We start from the raw sequence: 14,952 nt of genomic DNA on the forward strand, positions 1-14,952 counted from the left end.
TGTTTGGAAAAGTTTATTAGTAACGTTTGGGATTCATTTTGTATGCATTTTGATGGAGGGAAACTGGGTGGATTATTGACTGAAGCGCGCCAGCTAAACTGAGTTTTTAATGGATATAAAGAAGGACATTATCGAACAAAAGGACCATTTGTGATGTAACTGGGACCTTTTGGAGTGCCAACAGAATAAGATCATCAAAGGTAAGGCATTTTTTATATCGCTAGTTCTGACTTTCGTGTCGCACCTGCCTGGTTGAAATATGTTTTTCATGTGTTTGTATGCGGGACGCTGTCCTCAGAAAATCGCATGGTTTGCTTTCGCCGTAAAGCCTTTTTGAAATCTGACACAGCGGCTGGATTAACACGAAGTTAAGCTTAATTTTGATGTATTACACTTGTGATTTTATTTTGCACTCTGCAATTTCACCGGATGTTGGCCAGGTGGGACGCTACCGTGCTAAGAAGTTTTTAAGGTCACAGTCATAAAAACTTAGGACACTAAAGAGGCCTTTCTACTGACTCTGAAAAACATCAAAAGAAGGATGCCCAGGGTCTCTGATCATCTGTGTGAACGTGCCTTAGGCATGCTGCAAGGAGGCATGAGAACTGCAGATGTGGCCAGGGCAAAAAATTGCAATGTCTGTACTGTGAGACGCCTAAGACAGCGCTACAGGGAGACAGGACGGACAGCTGATCATCCTCGCAGTGGCAGACCATGTGTAACAACGCCTGCACAGGATCGGTACATCCAAACATCACACCTGCGGGACAGGTACAGGATGGCCATAACTGCCCGAGTTACACCAGGAACGCACAATCCCTCAATCAGTGCTCAGACTGGCTGAGAGAGGCTGGACTGGGGGCTTGTAGGCCTGTTGTAAGGCAGGTCCTCACCAGACATCATCGGCACCAACATCGCCTATGGGCACAAACCCACCGTCGCTGGACCAAACAGGACTGGCAAAAAGTGCACTTCAGTGACGAGTCGCGGTTTTGTCTCACCAGGGGTGATGGTCAGATTCGCGTTTATTGTTGAAGGAATGCGCGTTACACCGAGGCTTGTACTCTGGAGCTGGATCGATTTGGAGGTGGAGGATCCATCATGGTCTGGGGTGGTGTGTCACAGCATCATCGGACTGAGATTTTTGTCATTACAGGCAATTACAATGCTGTGTGTTATAGGGAAGACATCCTCCTCCCTCATGTGGTACCCTTCCTGCAGGCACATCCTGACATGACCCTCCAGCATGACAATGCCACCAGCCATACTGCTCGTTCTGTGCGTGATTTCCTGCCAGACAGGAATGTCAGTGTTCTGCCATGGCCAGTGAAGAGCACGAATCTCAGTCCCATTGAGCACGTCTGGGACCTGTTGGAGGGTGAGGGCTAGGGCATTCCCTGCAGAAATGTCAGAACTTGCAGGTGCCTTGGTGGAAGAGTGGGGTAACATCTCACAGCAAGAAATGGCAAATCTGGTGCAGTCCACGAGGAGGAGATGCACTGCAGTACTTAATGCAGCTGGTGGCCACACCAGATACTGACTGTTACTTTTGATTTTAACCCCCCCTTTGTTCAGGGACACATTATTCCATTTCTGTTAGTCACATGTCTGTGGAACTTGTTCAGTTTATGTCTCAGTTGTTGAATCTTGTTATGTTCATACAAATATTTACACATGTTAAGTTTGCTGAAAATAAACACAGTTGACAGTGAGAGGACGTATCTTTTTTTGCTGAGTTTACCTACCTAGGTACATTTGTACTGTCTGGTCCCTGTGTAAAGGTTGAGGGTTATGCCATATTTCTTTCTATTAGGCTAGATATTGTTGTAAATGTAATCTCTGTGCCTGTGCACATGTATGCATATTCAACTAGTCTACCCTAATGTTGTTGTTATGCTGGCACAGTTCAACTGTCGTTCAAACTACAATATAGTTTAATTTATTAATTGTTTTTGTCATACAGACAATACCATGGTGTCTGGGCTTCTTCCCGGAGTGGATTCTCGGTACAGAAACAGAATTCCTTTGCCTGCGTGTCATTGTATTAGACATTAAGCTGGATTTCAAGCAAATAACTCATGAGGAGCTGAATGGCTGTTTGATCATGAAAACACTCTACCCACAGCTTTACAGGTATTCCCTGAACTTTACTATACTGCTCATACTGTATTCTCCTAATGCATGTTTCTATGTGAATGGTAATTTCATAATGAACACCAGGTCTCTTAGCTACAGATTGTTACACCAGATAATGTGATTTAACCAAAGTTTTTTGGTATCCATTACTAGGAGTTACAGGATGGGTACTGTTTGGTGTAGGACAGAGAATAAATACGTCGCTCCTAAAATGCATTGCTTTCTCCAATATAAACATGGGGTCCATACTTGCGAACATAAGCAAGCGTTTAAAGTTAAATGGGTTCCCGCGCACAAAATGCGTATCAGCCAGTGAAAAGCGTCGATTTACTTGCACGTGACTGAATGCAAAATTGTAGCTGGTCCCATCAGATAATGTACCTTTTGAGAAAACAAATGTGATTACTCAATTAACAAAATCTCTTTCTCTGAGCAATTGTATTAGCATAAAATCATTTCCCAATTTAAATATAAAATACAGCTCAGTATCTGAATTATTTTAAACAGTCATTATTGCTCATCTTTAGCAAAGGTGTAAATAATTTCCGACCCCACTGTATATGAACATTTGTCAAGTGGTATAGGAATTGTGTCATCTATAATCATTACCTTTCGATCTGCAACATTTTGAATGTTTCACTTCACTGAATACATCCCAGGTCAGTTATTCATATAATAAAGACAGAGTGGACTCACCTGGTCATTGGATGGCTAGAAGAGGACGACTCGGAACTCTGATTGGTCCGTATTGAAGTTTGACCCCTAGCCATGCCTTCTGACTCTGGGACCTGGTGAGAAGGGATGATGTGAGTGAGACAGGTACACGTACACACCCACGCATTCCTGTGTCCTCATGTATTCTATCACAACCTATAGAAATGATGGGTGGCCGTCTGCACTCTTTCAAGGTCATTACCATCAAATGTGTCTGTATCTTTTATTTAACTACGCAAATCAGTTAAAACCTGTTGAGGACAGAGGGCGCTGTTTTCACTTTGGGGGAAAATCGTGCCCAATTTAAACGGCCTCGTACTCAATTCTTGCTCGTACAATATGCATATTATTATTACTATTGGATAGAAAACACTCTCTAGTTTCTAAAACCGTTTGAATTATATCTGTGAGTAAAACAGAACTCCTTTTGCAGCAAACTTCCTGACAGGAAGTGGATAATCTGAAATCGATGCACTGTTCTAGGGCCTGCCTATTAAAGTCCTTGATATTTATTAGTTTAGATGCACTTCATACGTCTTCCACTAGATGTCGACAGGCAGTGAGAGAAGAAATGGAGTGTGTAACTTGATCTGGGGTCGAATAATAGCTCTCGGCATGACGTGTCACCAGTTATATGTTTTCTGGAGAGTGCGTGAAGGGACCTGGATTTGCCTTGTGATAAGCTGTCGTTATGGACGACTAATATCTCCGGCTTTGATTTTATTTGATGCATGTGACAATATCATCGTAAAGTATGTTTTTTCAATATACACTGCTCAAAAAAATAAAGGGAACACTTAAACAACACAATGTAACTCCAAGTCAATCACACTTCTGTGATATCAAACTGTCCACTTAGGAAGCAACACTGATTGACAATAAATTTCACATGCTGCTGTGCAAATGGAATAGACAAAAGGTGGAAATTATAGGCAATTAGTAAGACACCCCCAAAAAAGGAATGGTTCTGCAGGTGGTGACCACAGACCACTTCTCAGTTCCTATGCTTCCTGGCTGATGTTTTGGTCACTTTTGAATGCTGGCGGTGCTCTCACTCTAGTGGTAGCATGAGACGAAGTCTACAACCCACACAAGTGGCTCAGGTAGTGCAGCTCATCCAGGATGGCACATCAATGCGAGCTGTGGCAAGAAGGTTTGCTGTGTCTGTCAGTGTAGTGTCCAGAGCATGGAGACGCTACCAGGAGACAGGCCAGTACATCAGGAGACGTGGAGGAGGCCGTAGGAGGGCAACAACCCAGCAGCAGGACCGCTACCTCCGCCTTTGTGCAAGGAGTAGCACTGCCAGAGCCCTGCAAAATTACCTCCAGTAGGCCACAAATGTGCATTCGCGCCACTTGGCAAGTGTGCTTGCTAAATCGAGAGGAAAAAAGGCCGTTCTAAAACCAAACAACGATTTTTCTGGACAAAGGACCCCTTGTACAACATTCTGATGTCAGATCAGCAAAAGTAGGACCCATTTTATGATGTTATTTCATATATCTGTCGTACATGTGAACTAGTAGTTTGCGGCCAGGTTTTGGGCACACTCTCGCTATAACGTAAACTGCATATCGTAATGAAGTTATTTTTAGAATTCTAACACGGCGATTGCATTAAGAACTAGTGTATCTATCATTTCCTATACAACATGTATTTTTTTGTTATGTTTATGAATAGTTATTTGGTCAGAATATGTGTGTCAGAAAAAGTGTCAGAAAAATATCCGGACGTTGTGGGAAAAAGATGCTACGTTAGCACAATGTATAACCACTGATTTCAGCTCTAAATATGCACATTTTCGAACAAAACATAAGTGTATGTATTGCTATCACTAATGTGCCTTGATGAATGAATGCGGTAGTGTGGTAGGCTATTGTAGTAAGCTAATATAATGCTATATTGTGTTTTCGCTGTAAAACACTTAAAAAATCGGAAATATTGGCTGGATTCACAAGATGTTTGTCTTTAATTTGCTGTACACCATCAATTTTTCATAAATGTTTTATGATGAGTATTTAGGTATTTGACGTTGGTGTCTGTAATTACTCTGGCTGCTTCGGTCCTATTTGTGACGGTAGCTGTGATGGTAGCTGCAATGTAAAACTGATTTATACCTCAAATATGCACATTTTTCAAACAAAACATAGATTTATTGTATAACATGTTATAAGACTGTCATCTGATGAAGTTGTTTCTTGGTTAGTTTGGTTGGTTCTTGGTTAGTTAGGTTGGCTTTGTGCATGCTACCTGTGCTGTGAAAAATGTCTGTCCTTTTTTGTATTTGGTGGTGAGCTAACATAAATATACGTGGTGTTTTCGCTGTAAAACATTTTAAAAATCGGACATGTTGACTGGATTCACAAGATGTGTATCTTTCATTTGCTGTATTGGACTTGTTAATGTGTGAAAGTTAAATATTTCTAAAAAATATCTTTTGAATTTCGCGCTCTGCCTTTTCAGTGGAATGTGGGAGGAGTTCCGCTAGCGGAACGCCGGAGCCAGACAGGTTTAGAACAAATTCTTATTTACAATGACAGCCTACCACGGCCAAACCCGGACAACGCTGAGCCAATTGTGCGCCGCCCTATGGGACTCCAAATCATGGCCGGATGTGATACAGTCTGTATTCGAACCAGGGACTGTAGTGACACTTCTTGCACTGAGATGCAGTGCCTTAGACCGTGCACCACTCAGGAGCCAGTCTGTTACAAGTGTGTAGGTTTCAGAATAAGAGTCATAGGAGAGATGGAGACCCGCACACTCAATCAAAAATGTCACCCATTTCAAGAAGCTAGGCGTTGTTTTTATCAATTATTATTATTAACTGTTTTTCACAAGCGTAGCAGGTTGTGAATTCTGCAAACAACGTTTCTAGAATGGGCTATTAGCAGGACAGATGATGCAATCTCTATTGCACTCCACACTGCCCTTTCCCGACCTGGACAAATGGAACACTTATGTGAGAATGCTATTCATTGACTACAGCTCGGCTTTCAACATCATACTACCCTCAAAGCTCATCATTAAGCTAAGGATCCTGGGACTAAACACCTCCCTCTGCAACTGAATCCTGGACTTCCTGACGGCCCGCCTCCAGATGGTAAGGGTAGGTAGCAACACATCTGCCACACTGATCCTCAACACTGGAGCCCCCCAGGGGTGCGTGCTCAGCCCCCTCCTGTACTTCCTGTTCACCTACAACTGTATTGCCAGGCAGGACTCCAATGCCATTATTAAGATTGCAGACGACACAACAGTGGTAGGCCTGATCACCGACAATGACGAGACAGCCTATAGGGAGGAGGTCAGAGACCTGGCCGGGTAGTGCCTGAATAACAACCTATCCCTCAACGTAACCAAGACTAAGGAGATGATTGTGGACTACAGGAAAAGGAGGACCGAGTACACCCCATTCTCATTGACAGGACTGTAGTGGAGCAGGTTGAGAGCTTCAAGTTCATTGGTGTCCACATCACCAACAAACTAACATGGTCCAAGCACACCAAGACAGTCGTGAAGAGGGCACGACAAAGCCTATTCCCCCTCAGGAGACTGAAACGGTTCTACAGCTGCAACATCGAGAGCATCCTGACTGGTTGCACCACTGCCTGGTACGGCAATGGCCCAGTACATCACTGGGGCTAAGCTGCCTACCATCCAGGACCTCCACACCATGAGTCTCACTAGTGTTGAGTAATGTGCTGTTAAAAGTGGTGTAGGTCTTATTTACTTAAAAAGCATATTGAAGTTAAAAGCAATAGGATTTGAAGCAATAGCCTACCCACTGTGGTAAACTATTTCAGCACAGTTTCACGCTGCTCTGAGACAAGCATGGGGACCGGTCTTGATTAATCAATGAGATTTTTTATTTTCATTGAATCTCCATTTGGGTATTGGTTAGACTACAATTAGGGTGTGGAAATGTTATGCTCTTAGTACTGTGGCCTACACCCAACCGTCACGTTGTACACTACCATATTTTCCATTCCATCCCAACGGAAACCATTAGGGTTTCGTTTTCGTTTTTCTTGGACAAGAAACACCATAATATTAATCAAATAATTAAGCAACAATACTTAAAATCAATCCCATATACTATATTCTTACAAAAAAAGAGTTTATATTCTCTAGTACAGCCACTATTGAAGGCTATCAAATTCTTCTCAAAGATGCCCTCTGGTGGTCAAACTAGAACTAACTAGCATTAACGATAACAATGGCCATAGAATTCTGCGACAGCCCGCAAGGTGTGCTACAGTATGATGCAACTTTTAACCTCTCTAGGGTACGTGAGACGGTAGCGTCCCATCTCTTCAACAGCCAGTGAAACTGCAGGGCGCCAAATTCAAAACAACAGAAATTCCATAATTCAAATTCCTCAAACATACATGTATTTCACACCATTTTAAAGATACACTTGTTGTAAATCCAGCCACAGTGTCCGATTTCAAAAAGGCTTTACGACGAAAGCAAACCAAATGATTATGTTAGGTGAGTGCCTATTCACAGAATAACACCGCCATTTTTCCAGCCAAAGAGAGGATTCACAAAAATCAGAAATATAGATACAATTAATCACTAACCTTTGATGATCTTCATCAGATGACACTCATAGGACTTCATGTTACACAATACATGTATGTTTTGTTCAGTAAAGTTAATATTCATATCCAAAAATCTGAGTTTACATTGGCGCGTTACGTTCAGAAGTTCCAAAACATCCTTTGATTTTGCAGAGAGCCACATCAATTTACAGGAATACTCATAATAAACATTGCTAAAAGATACAACTGTTGTGCATGGAATTTTAGATGCACTTCTCCTTAATGCAACCGCTGTGTCAGATTTCGAAAAAGCAAACCATGCAATAATCTGAGTCGGCGCTCAGAGCCCAATCAAGACACAAATATATCCGCCATATTTTGCAGTCAACAAAAGTCAGAAATAACATTATAAACATTCACGTACCTTTGATGATCTTCATCAGAATGCACTCCCAGGAATCCCAGTTCCACAATACATTTTTATTTTGTTCGATAATGTCCATCATTTATGTCCAAATTTCTCCTTCTTGTTCTAGCATTCAGTACACTTTCCAAACTCACGACGCGCGGGCAAGTCCAGCGGAAAGTACGGACGAAAAGTTAAAAAGTTATATTACAGTCCGTAAAAACATGACAAACGAAGTATTGAATCAATCTTTAGGATGTTTTTAACATAATTATTCAATAATGTTCCAACCGGAGAATTCCTTTGTCTTCAGAAAAGCAAATGGAACGGGCGAACTCTCATGTGAATCTGCATGGTCAGAGCATGGTCAGCTCATGGCTGCTGGCAGACCTCTGACTCATTCCCCTCTCATTTGCCCCCACTTCACAGTAGAAGCATCAGACAAGGTTCTAAAGACTGTTGACATCTAGTGGAAGCCTTAAGAAGTGCAACATTACCAAAATCCCACTGTATCTTCAATAGGAGCTGAGTTGACCAACCTCAGATTTCCCACTTCCTGGTTGAATTTTTTCTCAGGTTTTTGCCTGCCATATGAGTTCTGTTATACTCACAGACATCATTCAAACAGTTTTAGAAACGTCAGAGTGTTTTCTATCCAAATCTAATAATAATATGCATATTCTAGCTTTTATGGCTATATTATGTAGCAGGCCGTTTACTCTGGGCATGCTTTTCATCCGGACGTGAAAATACTGCCCCCTACCCCAAAGAAGTTAAAGGAGGAATCACTGTAGGTAAACAGATACTATTGAGAATTTTCCAGACCATGTTTGAATTATTAATTTCAGAAGAGCTAGAAAGATGGGTGCACTCTATATGTGCTCTGGGTCATTAGACACCATTAGACATGCACCTGTCTGGGGTGTGGGCACGACTGGTTATTCCTGTAACTGTGTTATGGCCTAATATGTGCTGTTGCTATGGTTACACCTCTTGGGTCATTCCAGAACAGAGGAGATCAGAGGAGTTAGCAGGATTACATGTCTGGTTATTTCTGTAAAGTGCCAAGGACTGTTGCTATGGTCCTACATGCATGAACCTGTCTTAAGGCGAGTACATGTCTGTATTTTTGAACTATTGGTGTGGCTCTACAGTTTCCATGCCCTAATATGAAACATAACTAAACTTAGTGCAAGGCAATAATGAATGACCCAAGAGGTGTAACCATAGCAACAGCACATATTAGGCCCTAACATTAAGTGGAGTTACTATCGGTGTGACGTAAGGAGGAAAAATGTATAAGAAGTATGTAAGAAGTATGTGCCAAGACTGGAAAGGACTTGCTTCATGAACTAGCTCGGCTTATATTACTATGTAATAAAGTCTAATTGAACTCCCTGGCTCCGGTATTTGAGAAATATTATTGACTGAATATGTCCACGACAATACTGGAGGTACACGTCAGCATACTCAATTGGAGTGATCACGCACACACGTACCCACGCACACAGAGACATAGACACGAGGAGACACACACACACACACATCACTCCTAAAAGTGTGAGAAATGCTATGACAAGCATTACGTTTACGACAGCTTTATGTAGTGGCATCCCACAACGTCTGACAAAGAGAGGTAGTGAGGTCACCTGTAGTCTGACGGCCTCCTGGCTCCACCAATCCTGGAAGTCTCTCTGGAGCTTCACCTTTGACCGCTCCAGCAGCAGCTGCAGGTGCTCAATCTCCATCTTCAGAGTTTTCAGATGGCCAAAGGTGCTCTTGTAACTGACAAGAGACAGGAAACCAAGGGTATTGAATGCAACGACTGTACATCTAGTAGTCCATACTTCTGTATCTATGTGGAGGGATTGACTGTTATAAAGCATATTAAGTGAAACATTACTTTTCATGGGGTTCTACATTTTTACATTTACATTTTAGTCATTTAGCAGACGCTCTTATCCAGAGCGACTTACAGTAGAGTGCATACATTTTATTACATTTTACATACTGAGACAAGGATATCCCTACCGGCCAAACCCTCCCTAACCCGGACGATGCTATGCCAATTGTGCGTCGCCCCACGGACCTCCCGGTTGCGGCCGGCTGCGACAGAGCCTGGGCGCGAACCCAGCCCAGCCTGGGCGCGAACCCAGAGACTCTGGTGGCGCAGCTAGCACTGCGATGCAGTGCCCTAGACCACTGCGCCACCCGGGAGGACACAGATCTTCTAGATCTGAGAATCAAAGTAAAGTGGAGGCCTACAAACTCAGACGCTCCAACACTCCAATACATACCTTGGTTCATAACCTTTGACACATGTATGTGTTGGGCTCTATACTTTATGAGGAATTATGAAATACTGGCAATTTACAATGGACCTCACAACATATGCACCCAATGCACATACAATGCCTTCAGAAAGTATTCACACACCTTGAATTTAAAAATGATTACATTAAACATGTTTGTCACTGGCCTAAACACAATATACCATAATGTCAAAGTGAAATTACGTTAAAACATTTTTTTTTACAAATTAATTTCTAAATGAAAAAAATAAAGCTGAAATGTCAATAAGTAATTAAGTGTGGGAGTAAACATTTGCTTAACAAGTCACTCACTCCGTGTTTAATAAGAGTGTTTAACCAGAGTTTTTCATGGCTACCTCATCTCTATACCACACAAATATAATTATCTGTAAGGTCCCTCAGTCAAGCAGTGAATTTCAAAGACAGATTCAACCATAAAGGCCAGGGAGGTTTTCCAATGCCTCGCAAAGAAGGGCACCTATTGGTGGATGGGTAAAAAAAAGCAGACATTGAATATCTCTTTGAGCATGGTGAAGTTATTAATTACACTTTGGATGGAGTATCAATACACCCAGTCACTACAAAGATACAACTCAGTTGCCTGAGAGGAAGTACACCGCTCAGGGATTTCACCATGAAACCAATGGTGACTTTAAAAGAGTTACAGAGTTTAATATCTGTGATAGGAGAAAACTGAGGATGGATCAACAACATTGTAGTTACTCCACAATACTAACCTAATTGACAGACTGAAAAGAAATACAAATATTCCAAAACATGCATCCTGTTTGCAACAAGGCATTAAAGTAATACTGCAAACACTTTTTGTCCTGAATACAAAGTGTTATGTTTGGGGCAAATCCAATACAACACATCACTGAGTACCACTCTCCATATTTTCAAGCACAGTGGTGGCTGCATCATGTTATGGGTTTGGCTGTAATCGTTAAGGACTGGAGAATTTTTCAGGATAAAAAATAAATATAATTAATTCACCTTTCAGCAGGACAATAACCCAAAACACAAGGCCAAATCTACACTGGAGTTGCTTACCAAGAAGACAGTGAATGTTCCTGAGTGGCCGAGTTACAGTTTTGATTTAAATCTGCTTGAAAATCCATGGCTAGACCTGAAAATGGCTGTCTAACAATGATCAACAACCAATTTGACAGAGCTTGAAGAATTTTGAAAAGAATAATGGGAAAATATTGCAAGATCCAGGTATGGAATCGCTGCCAAAGGTGATTCTAACATGTGTTGACTCAGGGGGTTCAATACTTACGTAATCAAGATATATTGTTTTACTTTCATATATTTTTTACACATTTTAGATGTTTTCTTCCACTTTGACATGAGAGTATTTTGTGTAGATTGACGACAAAATAATGACACTTTAAATCAATTTTAATCCCAATTTATAACAACAAAATGTGGAAAAAGTCAAGGGGTGTGAATACTTTCTGAAGGCACTGTATAATGCAGTGTACTGTAATGGCACGTACAAGCGCATCAACCCATTTGCCTGTGTTTCTGAGATACACGTAATGCAGACTACTTACCTCTTCTTCTCCTCATCCATCTGTCTGCGGATGCTTTCTTCCACTGTGTCTACCTCCTCTACCTCTGCTGGGCTAACAGTGACACCTATGTATATATGTGGGGAAATGAAATAAATGATGTTCTTCTCTCAGTCTCCTCGCACGCACGCACGCACGCACGCACGCACACACACACACACACTCTAAGACATGTTTCAAAACATGTCCAGAATAGAATCACAGGAATGTAAAGTGTGTGTGCTTGCTCGTGTCCGTAATTTCCTTAGAAGTCAACATACTGTATTCTAATTCCGTCACCGAATAATGGAGCCTGCCTGTTCCAAAGTGTTCTCTGATGCTTCGGAACAAATAACAAGACAAACCCTTGCGTCTGAACCCAAGGGAAATGTTTGTAAACTTGGATCCGGCTTTCTCTCGTCAGACCTCTCGTCAGTCGACGGGGATGAAACGTACAGTCAAAGTTCTGCCACCCAGTCGTGTTTCCAGTCCTCTGGAATTCAGATCGCAGGTCTCTACTAAATACATTTTAAATGGGGGCTAACAATTGTGGTCATGTACGCCCATTGAGTATGCTGGTTTCAGTTCAATTGGTTCAGGCATTGTTTCAGTCACATTCAACTAAATCATTGGTCCAAGAGAATTATAATTACGTTCTGCTGGATGAAAACTTCCCACAATGTCTGTTTTTCCTCTATTCCCTTAGCACACGTCTGCTAAAAGACATCTTGGATTCACAAGTGAATAGATGGGGCTGGTGTGTTGGTTTTGAATCAAGGATATTTCATTGGCAAACTTACTTCCATTAAGGTTGAATCACCATTATGGGCAGTGTGACCAAACTATCCTCCTATCGTTTGGCTCTGGGCTAACTAATTAACTGCGGATGAGGAGAAATGCACATTCTGACCATTAGGAAGACAATGTACCGTGAGCGGCTTTCTGCATCCTATGCAACTCCAACTGCTTCTTCAGTTTATCTGAGAGAAAAAGAAAGAGGAGATAGGAAGGGAGTAGAAAGAGAGGAGGGGGATAAAGAAAGAGCGAGATGAAGAGAGACACGATAGAGAGCGAGAAAGGAGATATGTGAAAATGTTATTTTAAAAGGTCAAGGTTATTTACAATTCATCATTCCGTCATTACAAACACTTGTTATCCAGCTGGCATTCATCCCCGGCAAGTGTATGATGTAAACTAACCAACTCAACTATCTGTAGTGGGCCGTTATTCATCAACCAAGAGAACCTAAGTCTGTACGATGTTTGAGTTGGAAAAAACCCAAGCCGTTTAAAAAGAAGTCTCGTTCTTTCGACATAACATTGGTGACAACGTCTTGTATGAGTCGTTGGCTGTGTCTGAAATCTGTCCAGCCTACTACTTACTAAATTTACATTTCACTGTGTAAGTACTAATCATACTTCATACTATTTAGAATCCACTGTTCAGTAAAAATGTATGCATTAAGCACCAAATATCAACATACTAGGCTCACCTATACTGAGAACGCATCATCTAACGCGCAAACGTGTCGTTCCCCACCATTTGTTCATTTGGCTACAGCCCGTCCTCTAATCTAATTACCAGTTGATTATCAGCTGTTGTCAAACACACGTAGTCTGAAAAGATGCTTTTCTTCCTCAACAGTGTGCAGCGAATTCTAAACGAAAAGCCGCAATGAGTATGACATCCTGGCATTTAAAGCATACAACATTTTCAAAATGTCACATACTATACAATGTTATATTTTTGCATAGTCTGAGACTCTGCATGCTAATTAATCAATTGGGTAGGTATGCTGTCTCTAAAGAGAAATGGGCTTAATTATTCACACTTATTGCATGCTCTGGTCATTTAGATGGGTGCTGCCACCTGTTCCGTGTTAGTGGGCAAATAGGCATGACTGTGGGCATGATTGATACAATATATATATAGATTTTAAACAATTTAACAATCATCAGCAAAACATGACAATCAGATCATGGCAAGTTATTCCCCCCACACCCCTTTCCCTCCACATACACAAAACAACAGACTACATGGGAGCACATCATACAAAACCCTTCTCTCCCTAGAATTGATCGTATACAGTCTCTCTGGTGTAAAGTAGACACTATGTAAAATATTGATTTGCATCAACTTGTGCCTTGTGTTAAATGAAAGACGCTGAGCATCTAAAAAGAGCTTTCTCCATTGCTTAGCCGGAAAAAAATTAGACCAAGGTCATCATACCACTTTATGCAAGCCTTCCGAGCTTCATCATTCCCCATCAGAGCTTGAAGAACAGAGTACGTGTAAGAAATGAAACCTTACACCCATCTTCTCTCCAGCTAAAGTTTATCAGTGGTAGATTTTGAAGCAAATAAAATGTTATTTGTCACATGCGCCGAATACCGTGAAATGCTTACTTACAAGTCCTTAACCAACAACGCAGTTCAAGAATTAGAGTTGAGAATGTCAAGTAAAAAAATCGAATAAAAAAACTAACGTGAAAATTACAGCACATTTAAAGAGGCTTACAGGGGGAGTCAATGTGCGGGGTTACAGGTTAGTCGAGGTCATTTGTAAAGTGACTATGCATAGATATTAAACAGCCAGTGGCAGCAGTGTAAAAACAGAGGGGGGGGGGGGGGTCAATGTAAATAATCTGGGTGGCTATTTGATTAATTGTTCAGCAGTCTTATGGCTTAGGGGTAGAAGCTGTTATGGAGCCTTTTGGTCCTAGACTTGGCGCTCAGGTACAGCTTGCCGTGCGGTAGCAGAGAAAACAGTCTATGACTTGGATGACTGGAATTTTGGACCATTTTTGGGCCTTCCTCTGACACCGCCTAGTATATAGGTCCTGGATGTCAGGAAGCTTGGCACCAGTGATGTGTTGTGCCCTCTTCACAACTGTCTTGGCATGTTTGGACCATTGATAGTTCGTTGGTGATATGGACACCAAGGAACTTGAAACTTTCGTCCCGCTCCACTTCAGCCCCGTCAATGTTAATGGGGGCCTGTTCGGCCCTCCTTTTCCTATACTCCAGGATCAGCTCGTTTTTCTTGCTCACATTGAGGGAAAGGTTGTTGTCCTGGCACCACACTGCCAGGTCACTGACCTCGTCCCTATAGGCTTTCTCATTGTTGTCGGTGACGAGGCCTACCACTCTTGTGTCATCAGCAAACTTAATGATGTTGTTGGTGTCGTGCTTGGCCACGCAGTCGTGGGTGAACAGGGAGTAGAGGAGGGGATTAACCACACACGCCTGAGGGTTCCCAGTGTTAAGGATCAGCGTGCCAGATGT

The 14,952-nt window shown here is 41.9% G+C and overlaps 1 protein-coding gene across 2 annotated transcripts in view; it reads right to left on the reverse strand.

Moving 5' to 3' along the window:
- The window catches only part of kif6 (kinesin family member 6), a 171,070-nt gene that overhangs the window by 18,632 nt on the left and 137,486 nt on the right, over window positions 1–14,952 (reverse strand). For both annotated transcript variants that reach the window (XM_055899170.1, XM_055899169.1), the window contains 4 exons: window positions 12,598–12,648; window positions 11,672–11,756; window positions 9,450–9,585; window positions 2,833–2,924 (listed from right to left, as the gene is read on the reverse strand). In XM_055899170.1, coding sequence (XP_055755145.1) covers window positions 2,833–2,924; window positions 9,450–9,585; window positions 11,672–11,756; window positions 12,598–12,648 — 364 coding nt within the window. The remainder of the gene's footprint in view (window positions 1–2,832; window positions 2,925–9,449; window positions 9,586–11,671; window positions 11,757–12,597; window positions 12,649–14,952) is intronic.

Source organism: Salvelinus fontinalis, chromosome 35 (genome assembly GCF_029448725.1).
Source record: "Salvelinus fontinalis isolate EN_2023a chromosome 35, ASM2944872v1, whole genome shotgun sequence".
NCBI lineage: Eukaryota > Metazoa > Chordata > Actinopteri > Salmoniformes > Salmonidae > Salvelinus > Salvelinus fontinalis.